This window comes from Haematobia irritans, chromosome 2 (assembly GCF_050003625.1).
Source record: "Haematobia irritans isolate KBUSLIRL chromosome 2, ASM5000362v1, whole genome shotgun sequence".
In the NCBI taxonomy this organism is placed as follows: Eukaryota; Metazoa; Arthropoda; class Insecta; order Diptera; family Muscidae; genus Haematobia; species Haematobia irritans.
In genome coordinates this window covers 131,515,745-131,532,330 of record NC_134398.1, presented here as the reverse complement: position 1 = coordinate 131,532,330, position 16,586 = coordinate 131,515,745, and the positions used below count along the sequence as shown (strand labels likewise).

General features: G+C 32.8%; 1 protein-coding gene across 1 annotated transcript in view; it reads right to left on the bottom strand.

Annotated features, from left to right (window-relative positions):
- The window catches only part of LOC142225068 (uncharacterized), a 153,518-nt gene that overhangs the window by 42,310 nt on the left and 94,622 nt on the right, over positions 1-16,586 (bottom strand). Inside the window, exon 3 of the mRNA XM_075294843.1 lies at positions 7,639-7,697. Within this exon, the coding sequence (XP_075150958.1) occupies positions 7,639-7,692 (54 nt within the window). The 5' untranslated portion in view covers positions 7,693-7,697. The remainder of the gene's footprint in view (positions 1-7,638; positions 7,698-16,586) is intronic.

Sequence of the window (16,586 nt, the reverse complement as noted above, 5' to 3'; positions counted from 1 at the left end):
CGCCATCTTTATCTGTTTCCTACTCTTTCTCGCTCTCTCTCTATGACGTTTCTAAAAATATATGTTTATACGAAATGTCCAAACTTTTATATGTTTGCATCCAGAGATATTATATTTAAGAAAATGTAATGTCCCACACATATTATATTAGTTTGTGAACATATACTTACTAAAAATAATGTGCTAAAACTTTTAATTCCAAACATATGAAAAACAGTCTGTTCCGCCTGAGTAGTGTTTATTATAAATTCCAAAATTCTATGACGAACCTATATGTTTTACTGAATGTTGTTACATATTTGTCGTGATAATATATCTAATAATATTATGTCGCTTATCTTTCTAAATACAAGGCCTTCGTATACAAGACCTGAGAATTCATGTCTATTTGATATGTGTATATTCTTCTCACCAATATGTGCAAGTATAAGTGCGTATTAAACTTTATGCTTTGTCTTATATAAGTTACTTTGAGCATATAAATATGTATACCAAGCTATCACTTTACTATTGCATGTTGAAGAAGATGACAGTTATAACGGATGCACTCTACGGATGCACACTACCAATAATGCTGCTGGTGTAACATCAAAATGTTGTCGTTCTTGTTAATGAAGATGATCACCATGATCGAGATCAGAGAAAAAACTCCGTCTAATCATAGATCTTTTTTCGTTATGAACATCATCATGTTACCTTGATGATGTCGTCTAGCGGGTAGTGTGGCAAGGAGACCTTTAGAAAGAATCGAACCAGAAAATTTATAATGCAATGCATAATAAATTTAATTGCGTTAGCACTTGAAATTACAATGGAGAAAAAATGAGCAGCATTTAGAAGATGAAATCATAATTCAAGAAGCTAACCACGTCTAAGAAAAGGGAGACATTGAAGTAAATAGCAATGAAACAGTTGCTTTGGTTGTAATTTGATGGATGATTGTTTAGATAGACCAATGTCATGGAGCCATTCATGGAAATTTATAAAGAATACAAAGTTATTCTTTATATTTTTTTTCTCGACTTCATTCATTGAAGATTGCATGCAATGATATTTTCATTGCTTTAATTTTTAGGGTGAGAAAAATGCTACTCCGAATACAAAGATTCCACAAAATACATTATACTATTTTCATGTAGATGAACAATAAGTTCTTCTAAATCGCTTGAATCTCATTAACACATTATCAGTTACATTTATTGTCCATGATAATTGGATATAAGTTCAAGCTAAGTTCTCTATTTACAATCATAGAGAGAATTTTAAAATACTTGATTAATAACAATCCGACCTCTCTTGTTTAAAAAATGCTGTGGTTTACTTTGAAGTTTTATAAATACTTGTTTATCATTATTTTTTATTATTAATTAATAAAAATCTGAGACTTATGACTTTTAAATAGTACCTCTGTGACAAGGTCAATAGAATACTTTTGAATTTTATGCAATACAAAAATGTTGAGTCATAATGTACCAAATATATTGATGACGTACTTGAACTTCATTATGGATTATAATAGGGATTGATTCATACCATTGATGAAGATTTAATAATGATAAAATAATAGAATGGGTTTGATGAAAATAATGACATTATTAATGTTGGTTTAAACGTCTGCCGACATAATGAAAACCTTAAAATGGGTTATCCATCAAATGAGCTCGGTATGTGGTTGTCATAAAACAGGTTACTAAAAATGATTTCATTCTACAAGGCAGACATTAAGATAACAGATATGGACAGGTGCACATTGTAGGATTTCACCCTGATTAATAATAATGTACTGATGCAAAAGCCTTGCTGGGCTACACCGTTTATATATAAATTTCATATATGCAGGAGAAATACTTTCCATTAAATTTTAAATTTATTTATTTTCATTTTTGCTATTGTAGCGATAACGAGCAGAAATAATAGGCTGAAAGTTTTTATTCCTTTTGATTTTCGTTTACGTTTCTCTCAGAAATCAGAAAGAACTGTTTTACTTTCCAGTTAAAGTCCTAAACAGGATTTAAATTAAAAAAAAAAAAAAAACTAAAATCATCGTTTTAATTGCTTCAAAAGCATTTTCACTGCCCAAGGAAAATAATTTGTGTGATCCCTCCAACCACTTTACAATTTAAAAATTTATTTTTTTCTAACAATTAAATTCCACGATTATATAAGACAAACTTTAGGATTTCCATTTCCATTATAAAACGCATTTATTCATTTGAATATCTCCTTGTCAAAAATGGAATAAAAATTCAATTAAAATACCTTACATTAATACAACAAAGTTTGTATCTTAAGTCTTTCGTTTTCCTCCTTCACACAACCAATATTTCGTTGTAACAATTTGAGAGGTTTACAACCACTTAAGACTCATCAAAAGAATTGACATTAAGACCCATACATATACAGTGTAACAAAGCTAAATTAACCTAAAAACAATTATCCCACCAAAATTCCTGTAGTAGTCGTCTTATCAATTTAATTGCCACTTGTCATGGAGATGAATGTCAAAATAGAAAATATTTCGGCACATCATTAAAATCATCATGATAAAAATCAATTTTGCTTGCTACACAAACATTCCGCCGTGAGGGAGGTTAATGTGAGAACAAAACAAAGAAAAATAAATTTAAAAAAATCTGAGAGATAATAAAATTTTAATGATGGCCAAACTTATAATGAAAAAAAAAATGTTTTCAAGAATTAATGATGTAGACAACAAAACAAACGGGATCTTGTTTATTTTTTCCTTTTCTGTTCATACATTCTGGTTAACATTTAAAAAGCCAATGAAATAGCGGTCACGAGTAAAAGCTGACGGGCTTTTACCACCAACGACTCTTCTATTGCTTTTGGTAGAAAATCATGCAAATACTGATGGCAGGAGAAATGGAGAAATGGCTAAGATAACCAATAATGAATAATTGTATGGTTCATCCATGAAAACGATAATCATTAGTCAAAGAAATGTTCGAAACATGTAAATTATGGGGCAAAGAAACCAAACCGAAAGAGGTGAGACTCACTGCTTCGATCAACCGAATCATCTTAAGACAAAACAAAAATATTTGAATCTATTTTGAACTGAAAAATAAAGGAGTGGTTTAAAAAAAAAAAAATAAAAGTTCAAAGACCGTTCTTAACCTGATTAATTTTGAGATTAAAAGTTCAGTTGTTTAGAGAAAACAGGTGAGAATGGGAATAAGCGAATATAAGCTATGCCAACTTGGAATACAGAACGGGTTAACCTTTCAATTCTAATTAGGGTGTTGCTCCATTTATGATCCTGGATAAAAGGTAGACATATGGTTGTATTCAAATTTTATTTGAAGGTACCTTAAATAATATCTTTTATACAAGGACGACACGATTTCTAAATTTTTGTTTAAAGCATGGACTATTAACAATTTTCAATATTATCGTATATCGATTTTTTACGTCCAGCTACATCGAGAAGAATAACTCTGAATTGAAAAACCGCAAGTGTTGAGGATTGACCGACCGACCGTATGGCAGCAGGAGCAACACGTATGAAAAAATGACTTCATGGGTTATAAACTGCACAAAGTTTTATTTATAAGAAAATTGTCTACGCAATATATGCCACTTTTGTTCACTCTCGAGAACGAGTGCTAACGTGAAACAACTTCAAACCAGTTTGATGGCCATCCTAGGGACTGTTTAGTCCTTCTGTGTCAGCCGACTAAACATGTAGTAGCACACCGAAACAATGGACAGAAATAGGCGAACGTGATGTCTCATTCGCCGGAAAGATGATATTTGCCGTTTCATCAAATTGTGCCACATCGATTACCTGGAAAAGTTTAAAACATCAGGCGTGTACTGTGCCAAATAAGGGGACCTATGATAACGTATCAGACACAAAAAGAGTCTAGATACACGTTTCGTCTAAAACGCCGTACACAGAAAAAAATTAAACTGTTTCATAGAAGAATGAACTACATCGTACCAAAATTCAACTAAATTGTACTCCACATTTTGAGATATCCACAAAGCGTTGTTAAAACCAGGAAAATTGAATGCCCTAATGTACTTTTTAACTACAACTCACGAAATAACACACTCTCATAGAAGAAAAAATGAACTAAAAGTGAAGAACATAATCATTGGTGCCAAATCATGACCATTTTAACAATACTGTAGTTCATTCTTACTATTTTTGGGAATTTTCTTTTGCGTTTGTTCATATTGAACTTATGTGTACGGTCACTGAACTTTGTACCCACATTGACTTCATAAAATGGTTGAGACGGGAAAATTTCATCGGCCTGAGGAAAATTTCGAAAAAATAATAAAATTTAAGTACCAACAAATAATTTTTTCTAAGTCAAAAATAGCGTTAGTTTAACTACGGAAATTTTTTCCGGTGTAGCGACAAAAAATCATCGAAATTGGGGATTATTTATTAAAGATAAGGAGTCTTCAATTAAAAACAAGTATATACGCCCGTAAGTTCGGCCAGGCCGAATCTTATGTATCCTCCACCATGGATTGCGTAGAAACTTCTACGAAAGACTATCATCCACAATCGAATTACTTGGGTTGTGGTATCTTAAAACTTCTTAACTTCGTTTTCTAAATTGTGAGTTAGTCCATACGTGGTATATAATAGACAAAAAAGTTATGTATAGGTAAGTCTACAAATAATTACGAATCGATATGGACTTTTGCGCGGTACGTAGAGAGCCAGAATTGAAATATGGGGGTTCGCTTATATAGCCCCCATATACAATTATGAACTTGATATGGACCAATTTTTGTGTGATTGGGGATCGATTTATCTGAGGGCTATATATAACTATAGACCGATATGGACCTAGTTAGGCATGGTTGTCAACGGCCATATACTAGCACAATGTACTCAATTTCAACTGACTCGGATGAAATTTGCTCCTCCAAGAGGCTCCAAAACCAAATATCGGGATCGGTTTACATGGGGGCTATATATAATTATGGACTGGTATGGACCACTTTTGGCATGGTTGTTAAATATTATATACTACCACCACGAACCAAATTTCAACCAGATCGGATGAAGTTTGCTTCTCCAAAAGGTACCGGAGGTCAAATCTGGGAATCGGTTTATATGGGGACTATATATAATTATGGACTGATATCAACTAATTGCTGCATGGTTGTTGTATACCATATACTAACATCACGTACCAAATTTCAACCGAATCGGATGAATTTTGCTCTTCCAAGGGGCTCCGGAGATCAAATCTGGGGATCGGTTTATATGGGGCCTATATATAATTATGAACCGATTTCGAACAATTTTTGCATGGGTGTTTGAGGCCATATATTAACACCACATACCAAATTTCAACTGAATCAGATGAATTTTGGTCTTCCAAGAGGCTCCGCATGCCATATCGGGGGATTGGTTTATATGGGCGCTATATATAATTATGGACCAATGTGGACCAATTTTTGCGTGATTGTTAGAGACCATATACTAACACCATGTACCAAATTTCAGCCGGATCGGATAAAATTTGCTTCTCTTAGAGGAATCGCAAGCCAAATTTGGGGGTCCGTTTATATGGGGGCGATACGTAAAAGTGGACCGATATGGCCCATTTGCAATACCATCCGACCTACATCAATAACAACTACTTGTGCAAAGTTTCAAGTCGATAGCTTGTTTCGTTCGGAAGCGTGATTTCAACGAACGGACATGCTCAGAACGACTTAGAATTTCACCACGACCCAGAATATATATACTTTATGGGGCCTTAGAGCAATATTTCGATGTATTACAAACGAAATGACAAAGCTAATATAACTCCATCCTATGGTGGAGGATATAAAAATTGGCATTTTTATAACATATGCATAAATTAAAGAATAAGACGACTTCAATGAAATGTTTATATCAAAATCCTTGTATCAGAGAAATGTCAAGCAAAAATCACATTCGTATTTGAAAGATAAGAAATCGTTGTGCTTACTAAAATATACTTTTCAGTACATAATCTGTAACCCTTCTCCACCGTTTCGGTTCTAAATTAATCATCTTCGCACTCTAACTAAACCCCTCCTATGAACCATTGTGTTTACTTTTCTCTTATTGTTCGTCCGGAGAAACTTGTTATTGTTTTAGATGATATTTACTAAAGCATCTTTCAATTTGTTCTCAACCTAAAGATCTTCAAATATTGGTTTAAAATAATTGTACATGAAATTAAATGAAATGAATAGCAAATAACAAAAAAATTCTCGTATTGTTTGGTCATCATTAAAAAAAGAGAATAAACAAAAATTAAGGAAATTGGCGAAAAAAAGCCATAGTCAGTGAAATAAAGTTTATGTTTAAGTCAATAAACCTTTCTTTTTTGTTTTTGTTACATACATATGAGCTGAATTTAAGATTTGCTCCTTTTCTATCGGAGTCTATGGGTTTTGGTTTAATATCTTTCATCGGAAATGGCCACAATATAAACAATAAATTCATTAACTATTTGCTTTTCTTAGTTTGCAGTCAAAGGTTTATTGACTTCTTACTGGATGTTGTTTATTGAAAATGATTAGACTTAAAACATCTATGTTTGTTTGTTTTAGATTTTTGAACGGAACTTTTTATGTGCCAATTTGGCAGATATTTATTAATATACTTTATGGTATTCTATAGGATGTTATATGTTTATGTATGTGAAAAATTTTGAAATTATAAACTCTTGATTTTAGGCTAAAAGACTGATAAAATTAAAAAAAAAACCAACAGAAGATGAAATCTTCCTCTCTTCTATATTTTTGTGTAATACATTCATACATCGTAAATGGGTGGAATTTCATTTGCTACTACTGCTGACAGAAATGAATAAGACTATTTAACTTAAATTTTGTTTATATGATTATCGGTGACATCTATCGCATTAAAGTGTTCGTAAACATAGACCGATAGCTCTACGATATTACACCTTTGCATTACTTCGTTTGATTTTTCGATTCAAAAATACAAACTAATATATTTCCACAAGCCTCGTAATATACTGATTTGATTTCTGGCAGTTGAGCAAACGCACGTAACATATTGCTCCGGACAAAGCGACATGAAGCATGAATTAAAGTCTATTCCAGAAATTGACTTAAACAACTATTACAATTTGTTACGAAGGGCGTGAAATAGATTCGCCTGAAATAAAGACAACGATATTTACTGAAGCCCATTTTCTCTTCAAGCATTCACCGCCAATCGCTGTATTTTCTAATATTTGCTCCCTATAAACCAATATCTCTATTGAATTTTTGGGAGACCTTGAAGTTACATTTCTAATTGGATGTGGGCAAAATACTTTAACTAGCTGAGCACTGTCAAAGAAGGCTTTTCTCTTCTGAGGAATGAAATTTTAAATAAATGATGTTTTCTTTGGATGTAAATAAACATTAGTAGATACAGCTGTTTCTTCATTTGTCATAAATTCCGGTTCGTTTGTACCTAAAGAAAATACTTTCAAACGAAGAGGAATTTAGTTTGTCTAAAATTTCGTTCCGGAGGAAAGTAAGTTTTTTTTGCTTTATTTTCTTGTATAGCCCTCCGACAGATTCCTATAGAACAAATCCTCTCAAAATCTTCAATAATTCATTGCTTAGAAAAAAATAATTTTATTGTTTACTTACCGTACTCGAGAGTAGTAGCACTATCCACGTGACTAGTGGCAAAAATATTTTCATTTTTGCTGCAAAGAAAAAAAAGAAGCAAGTAAGAATCATTAATAAATATTTTGTGCAATAAAATAAATTAAATCATTTAAAACATTTGTCAATTACAATTTTTTCCACAATTGAAATAAATTTTGTTTTAATTAATGAGTCATTCAAGGTATTCTTCTCCATCTAAAATTAAGGAATCACCACAGCCAGTTATTTGCAATGACCAAGTACTGGCTCAATAAGTTAAATACATTCGTTTTTTTTAATTTTTCAAATTCACTCACGTTAATCTTTTGTGACATCTAAGGCGGCCTTCATGGCCAAAGGCTACTTTCCGAAGATGTTTAAAGGGCATAAGTAGCCTTGGCCATGAACATTCCTTCAAATCTGTTACAGCCTTAATTGATAGCAGTGTCTAACTATGACTAATTAATTACACTTTTTCAATGTCAAACTGTCATTGTGTTGGACGGAAACACACTTCCACCAATGTGTGTTGGTGATCGGTTGCGCATGCGTGGAATATATGTGGTAAGAAAAGGGCGCCATAAAATAGGCGGCATAAACAGAAAGCATCGAAATCTGATGGTATGTGTGAGTGCGTTGATAGTTGCCAAAGAATGGACGAAAGTTATTGGCTGTATAAGTCTATGGGCATAGAGTACACTCTGAGAAAAGTTTTGACTCATAAATATCAAATTGGGACCAAAATGCGAAAATACGTAATTAAATTTTGAGCGGAATTCCCTTTTACAAACATACAAAAGCAAATGACGAAAAGTTAATGCTTGCAAGTGATTTTGTCTGAAAAAATTAAAAGGAAATGTCAGAGAATTAATTTTTGGAACGGATGCGTGTCAGTATTCATGCTCGTTTTGTGCAGTATGCATATCTAAATGCATACAGGGTTGTGTTCTCTGGCAGCGGACTTCCCTGATTTTACCCGGTCAATTACGTTTCAACTTATACTCCACAAATTTTCTACTAAAATATTTACAAAAAAAAAAAGAAAAAATCTCTCAGTGTATTTGATATATGTCCTTTATTCTTTTGTTACCAGTATCCATAGTCATACATAATATGGCCCTAAGAAAAAGGAATGACCAAAGAAAATTTGTTACCAGTCGAGACAAAAATAAACAAACTTGTATGCCTGAAGTCTGTTAAAAATTGCGTAAATTGATATTCTCTGCATTTTAAGCATAACAAGTGTATATAAATCAAGAGGGCCAGGCCATAAGGAGCAAAAGGTAGCGAGTTCAAGCGTATTCTTGCAAAACAAAAAAAAAAATGCTATTGCACGCATATGTGATTGTAGATTTGTGGTTACGATGCTTCCCTAGACGAATTGAAGAATATCTTGTTGTCAAAATTTTTTTGTAAAATTCTTAGACAAGAGGCGTTGATTTAACGCTAACAATTCCAAATGAGACACTAATAGGTTGAGGACATAAAGATTGTTGACGAGTATTTACAGAAGCCCATATTTTAGGGAGTTCTCTGTAGGATTTGAATAGAAAAAGAAGATTTCGCATAATAGACCTTGAATGTGTAGAATTGAAAGAAGAATAAGAGTTAGTGGATTTTACAAATTTCCTACAAGCGTTTGTCAGGAGGAAATATTTCTTTCAAAAATATTGACAATCTTAAAATTTGTCTATTATGGATTCAAAACTAAAACGAAATGTTTGATAATTTGCAATTTTAAAAAAAGTCTGCCGAACTTGTAAAAAAGTTGTATGGCCATATTTGCGCAACTCAGGCGATACATGTAGGAGCAACACCACTCTAACACTTTCACTTTGCTTGAAAATAATTTTTACTTGTTAAAAAATAATTTTTCAAATTGAGTTACTTTAGACATTTTATTCTAATATATACAAAATGAAAAATGTAATTGTCATACGGAAAATGAATAAAATATTAGGTATTTTCGTTTTAATCTAGAGTTTTAATTTCTGTCACAACCAACCTCGACAAGTCCAAGAACACTTATCAATCGCTAAAGAAGAAAAGATTATGTTCCATAGCCCATGAAGAACTTTACATCAATAAGTTTTTATACTTGGCGTGAATCATCCATCTCCATACACATACATTTCTTTTCTGATTCAATCCCAAAATTAATTGATGCAATTATTTTTTAATTGAAATGTCTTCAAAAAAGAAAATGCTAGTATCAATCACAGTTGATACTCAACTAAAAAAAATTTATTGATTTCATTAACAAGTTTTTTAATTAAAAACGTAACTATTTTTAATCATTATACTATATTTCAATCACTTTCTATAACTATTTTTAATTACTTTTTGGTTTGATTAAAAAATTGATTATTTCAAATAAAGTTTTAATGAAAATATCCATAAATTAAAAAGTTAATTGTATCAATTAGTTTTTGTATTGAAAATTTTAAAAATTTCAATCATCGACCTAATTGCCTTAATGTTTCCAGTTTGATTAAAAGGTTAATAGTAACAATTTAAATGAAAAAGTTTTCAACTTCAACTTTTTGATTTGTAAGCCAAAGCAGGTCGAAAGCCCATTGATAACATCCGATATAATATCAGACTCCACTAAGTCGTTGGATCAAGTTTCAGAAGAAGTACTCAAATCTCTATGGATGTAACGTATTCCATCAAAGTCACTGGAAGGGTTTTCTACATCGAAAATTTGAAATTTAGATATGCAAATCGATCGATTGGCAAAGAAAATCGATATATCACTCAAATAGGTTGCAGGTCTCAAGAACAAGTTTAGATATAGCTGCTCTAAAGGAGCTTTATGGTAACCATGACACTCAGAGTGTAAAACTCAGCGATTACACGCAGAGAAGGAATATGATCACCACAAACATGTTTCAAGAGCAAAATGTTATTTTTGTATGGTGACCATGTAATATGTTTGTCACTAAAATGTTATTTTCTCGTCAAATATAACCTGCTTGCCGAGATCAGATACATGATTTCCGAGAAAATAACATGGTTGCGAAAACCATGTTACATGGTCACCACCCAAAAATAACATTTTGCTCTTAAAACATGTTTGAGGTGATCATATTCCTTCTCTGGGTGTAACCATTATACCACTTGAACGAACTTGAATAATTCCAATGAGTCAAACAAACAATTGATACAAATTTTTCCAAATACTCATGTTACATAAACTTACTTTTCACTTTTAGAATTGTTTTTTTTTTATTTGTGCGTTTATTTTACAGTTTCAAAATTGAACCATAAATCTTGTTTATCACGATTTATCAGCATTTAAGTCTTATTTCAAGTTCAATTACCTGTCTTTAAATAAAAAGGCAAGAACCTTTTGTTCTCTTTTTTGGTAAAATTCTAATAAAATGTTTTTGGCGATTTTTTATAACGTGCTTTTTTTGTAAGTTTATTAACCTCTTGCGGGAATTTTAAGTTTGTTCACTTGTTATACCAAAAATTTTGTTTTTTTTTCTCGGGCATGGTTAATTTCTTTTTTCTCTTTTTTGTATGACTGCTTCAAATATGTTTCCCTATTGTGTTGACTTTTCTTTAAAGCAAGTGTCTTAAAACTAACATATAAACCACGCGTTCACGTAAGACGACCGAAAAAAAGCCGGTAAAGTTGAACGTCTTCGTTTTTATATTTTCTGTTGCTGCCGGTTGGTGTTTTCTCCAAGCAGTTTAAATCACAAGTGCGTGCTTAAAATGTTAACAAAATTAAAATTTCGTGCTGAAGTATTTGTTTGTTTGGTTTTTTTTTATTCAATTGCTGTCTTTTCTCTCCATTTCTTTCTCTCTCTTTCTCGATTTTTGTTTTATTTTTGTATAATTTTTTTCTATCGTTTGTTCATCTTGAACAGTCAGAGTCATCAACAAATTGTTTTAACAGGAAATCCTCTTATTTGCTTAGGCTCTTAGGTGTAAGAACGGTGAATAGAATTTTATTCGATTTTTTAATTCTTGGTGTGTGCTTTTTTGCTAAAGATGTTTTAGACAATGGCAATTGTTGTAAGCCCATTTGGTTTGAATAGCAAAGCCGTTTAAAGTGAATCGCTTACAAATGATAGCAACTATTGGTAATGTTAGAAGGCAATGTGACCAATGATGTAGCATATTTTGTGAGATCTGAAGAGTATCAATATTCTTGATTTGAGTTCTTGAGAGTTTAGAAGTTTGTAGATGTATGTGTGATTTTCATATAACGAATAAGTTTTGATATTTCCTTATACAACTTAAATAAAAACAAGTAAGGAAAGTCTAAAGTCGGGCGGGGCCGAATATATTATACCCTGCACCACTTTATAGATTCACATTTTCGATGCCATATCAAATCCATAAAATATGTTGGGTGCTATATATAAAGGACTTAGTTCCCCTATACATACGTTTAAATCTGAATCGATCTGGACAAAATTTATTAGACTTCTAAAAAAAACTATATACTTAAAATTTCAGTCGGCTGATTCCCTGGGGTGGAACACAATGTTAGTAACAAAATATGGGAAACATTTAAATCTGAAGCAATTTTTGGGCAACTTTGCAAAAGTGTATTTATGATTAATTGGTCGATAGCTATGTATTAGAAGTATATGACAATTGGAGTCATTTTTTCAAGTTTTCGACTTAACAGTGGCGATTTTATAAGGAAAATGTGGGTATTTTGGTTATTTTTGACGAAATAAGAAAAAAATATATATGGGAGCTATATCGAAATCTGAACCGATTTCAAACAAATTTGACATGCATTGCTACTGTGTTAATTCTACTCCCTGTGCAAATTTCTACTTAAATCGGATTACAACTTTGACCCTGTTGTCATATGAGTGAAGATCGGGGGAAAGACATATATATGGGAGCTATATATAAATCTGAACGGATTTCACCCAAAATTGGCATGCATATCCAGAACCTTAGTTCTACTCCCTGTGTAAAGTTTCAAGTAAATCAGAGTACAACATTGGCTTCTGAGGTCATATTAGTCTAAATCGGACGTAAGATATATAAGGGAGCTATATCTAAATCTTAACCGATTTCAATAAAATTTTACAGACATGACTACAGTATTAATTGTACTGCTAGTCAAGCAAAATAGGGTAAAACTCTGACTTCTGAGGCCATATAAGTGCATATCGGGCGAAAAATATATATGGGAGCTATATCTAAATCTGAACCGATTTCCTCTAAAATTAATAGGGTTCTATTTTGACCAAAAAAACATACTTATGACAAATTTAAAGTCGATTGGACTTTACACAAAAATGTGTTCACAGACAGACGGACGGACATGGCTAGATCGACTCGGGGGCTCACCCTGAGCAATGTTGCCAAAGACACCATATGTCTATCTCGTCTCCTTCTGGGTGACTTATAATACCCTGGTCCACAGTGTGGCGCAGGGTATAACAACATAGACATTTTGATAATCATGAAATTCCATAAATTTTGACAAAATCTTCTATAAAATTAAAATTTTGACAAAATTTTCTTTAGAAATAAACTTTTGACAAAATTAAAAAAAAAAAAATTGCAAAACAAGACTTTTTGGTTTGGTAGATTTTTGGTAATTTTTTTTCAAAATTTGGTTGATTATTTTCGACTCGAGTGGCAACCGTGTTACAGTGGTCGGTGCTGCACCGAGTCGGCGGACAAAAATACAAAAAAATGGAATTGATTGATAACATTTTGGTATAGCCATAGTATATTGGTATAGCATATAGACTAATCTCCCGATTTTACTCCTAGGGCTTCTAAAAACAGTATTTTTTACCCGATTTTCATGAGATTGTACATCTTGTGGTATTCTAGGCACACAACAGTTTTCATCAGTCTAGTTGGTAGAGCCTTCATAAGTTTCCAGAATTTACTTCTCGTACTCATTCGAATAAGGGGCTTAAAAATTTGCGGAATTTATATATCAAATCAAGGTTATTTTACCATATTCTTGCGCGCTTAAACGAGATGTTTTAGATTCCTTCAAATTCAGAATCTTCTAGTCTTAATGCGTAGAAACCAGAGATGGACTGTCGTAAACTGTAAAGTATTTGACATACGTTTACGACGTATTTTACCATACGTCAAAAACGTCGCAAACCTCCGTAAAATACTTAGTATTTGACAATATTGAAATTTGTATAGTATACGGTTTTTAAAACCAATTATTTCATACTTTTTTGTATGCCTTCCGGTTCAAGACTTTGAAAATCTGACTTTTGCCACGGCAATTTTCACATTTACAACAATTTGAAAACGCATTGCATTCAGAAGTTAATCAAATACCAGTTTCTCTGAAAAATTTTGCAAATTACTTTTGAATAAAAAATTCAAATTATTATAAATATAAATTCTAAAATTCTTCAATATGTCTTAGGATAATAATAAAATAGTTTGAAATCAAATCTAAGCATCCTGTAAGTGTTTTTTGACGTTTTCGACGTTGACAACTTTTTGACAGTAGAAAACTCAAAATATTGGTAATCGGACCATCTCTGGTAGAAACTTTAAAATTTACTTCCGGAAACGTATCATTTGAATGAAACAAAAACAAATGTGAATTTTCAAACCTTGTTTGCATAAGAAACAGTGACGCCACACTTTTTGACAAACTTCTAACTTTGATTTTTTTATTTTTGTCCAATGGGATCGACAACTGTGCGTGTACATGATACGGGTACAACTGAGGACAAAGTGAACACACCTAAAATCTCGTATTGGCAGACGGCCCATTGAAGGTGCATGATATAACATATGCAATCGAAATATCAAAACATAGCGGAGTCATATCCTGATCGAAGTTTTTGACATGAGTAAGCTGTTGGTATCAAAAGAAGACTCTGCCGTAAAATAAATCCAAACGTTTGTATTCTTAATGTGTGCTAAGTACTTATCGGCCCATCCTCCTATACGATCCGACCTAATTTAATACATGTAAATTGCCACATTTCCAAAATTCTGGTCCTGTGTAATGTGACTTATCGGACCACCCTCGTATAAAACTCTGTCCACATTAATAAATTATTTTCCCTCATTTTATACCAGTGTTCTTCAAATTAAATTATAATCAATTTATTTTTAAATGTTTCCCATATGTGGCACATAAAGTTAATGCTTTATTTGAGTTTGTGTCTTAAATCTTTTGTTTTCTTTTGGAATAAAATAGAAACCCCCCTTTTGTTTTTCTTTATACAATTTTGTTTCCTTTATAACTTCTATTTTTAGCCACATTACACATAGAGTATATCGCCCCTATGACTAGCCATAGTTTCATTTTTCCTATTGGGGACATGACAACATCATGGGACGCAAGGAATTGATATTTGCATTTGAAACTTACTTGCCATAACAGAGAAAACCTACTTAGGCATCTGTCATTTTCAATTTCTTTGGGAGCATTGTGATTTTAGGTTAATGACATTAATATTGCGATCTCAAGTCTGGAAGAGTGGCCATGTAAAGTTTACAACCAGGAACAGACTCGTTTGGCCTATCAATATCTATTGCTGTTTCGAGAGATGGCATTATTGTTTTTATACCCACCACCATAGGATGGGGGGTATATTAACTTTGTCATTCCGTTTGTAACACATCGAAATATTGCTCTAAGACCCCATAAAGTATATATATTCTGGGTCGTGGTGAAATTCTGAGTCGATCTGAGCATGTCCGTCCGTCCGTCCGTCCGTCCGTCCGTCTGTTGAAATCACGCTAACTTCCGAACGAAACAAGCTATCGACTTGAAACTTGGCACAAGTAGTTGTTATTGATGTAGGTCGGATGGTATTGCAAATGGGCCATATCGGTCCACTTTTACGTATAGCCCCCATATAAACGGACCCCAAAATTTGGCTTGCGAGGCCTCTAAGAGAAGCAAATTTCATCCGATCCGGCTGAAATTTGGTACATGGTGTTAGTATATGATCTCTAACAACCATGCAAAAATTGGTCCACATCGGTTCATAATTATATATAGCCCCCATATAAACCGATCCCCCGATTTGGCTTGCGAGGCCACTAAGAGAAGCAAATTTCATCCGATCCGGCTGAAATTTGGTACATGGTGTCAGTATATGGTCTCTAACAACCATGCAAAAATTGGTCCACATCGGTCCATAATTATATATAGCCCCCATATAAACCGATCCCCCGATTTGGTTTGCGAGGCCTCTAAGAGAAGCAAATTTCATCCGATCCGGCTGAAATTTGGTGCATGGTGTTAGTATGTGGTCTCTAACAACCATACAAAAATTGGTATACATCGGTTCATAATTATATATAGCCCCCATATAAACCGATCACCAGATTTGACCTCCGGAACCTCTTGGAAGACCAAAATTCATCTGATTCAGTTGAAATTTGGTACGTGGTGTTAATATATGGCCTCAAACTCCCATGTAAAAATTGGTCGATATCGGTCCATAATTATATATAGGCCCCATATAAACCGATCCCCAGATTTGACCACCAGAGCCCCTTGGAAGAGCAAAATACTTCCCATTCGGTTGAAATTTGGTACGTGATGTTAGTATATGGTATCCAACAACCATGCAGGAATAAAAAGTTTTAAGATACCACAAGCCAAGTAATTCGATTGTGGATGACAGTCTTTCGTAGAAGTTTCTACGCAATCCATGGTGGTGGGTACATAAGATTTGGCCTGGCCGAACTTGCGGCCGTATATACTTGTTTTGCTTTTTTTTTAGATAAAGGTATATAGATAAACATGTAGTTAGAAGATATTTTATTATAGATATGAGGCATGCGACAACTCATATTTTTATTAAATTAAATGAGTTGGAATGACTAAAGTAGTGATAAATCACTCTTTTATAAGCGGCATATTATAATTGTTTCACATTGAGGAGATTAAATGGTGAGTTCTATTGTTTGACATAATTTCATATATCTTTCAATTTAAATATTAATTTTTTTGAAAA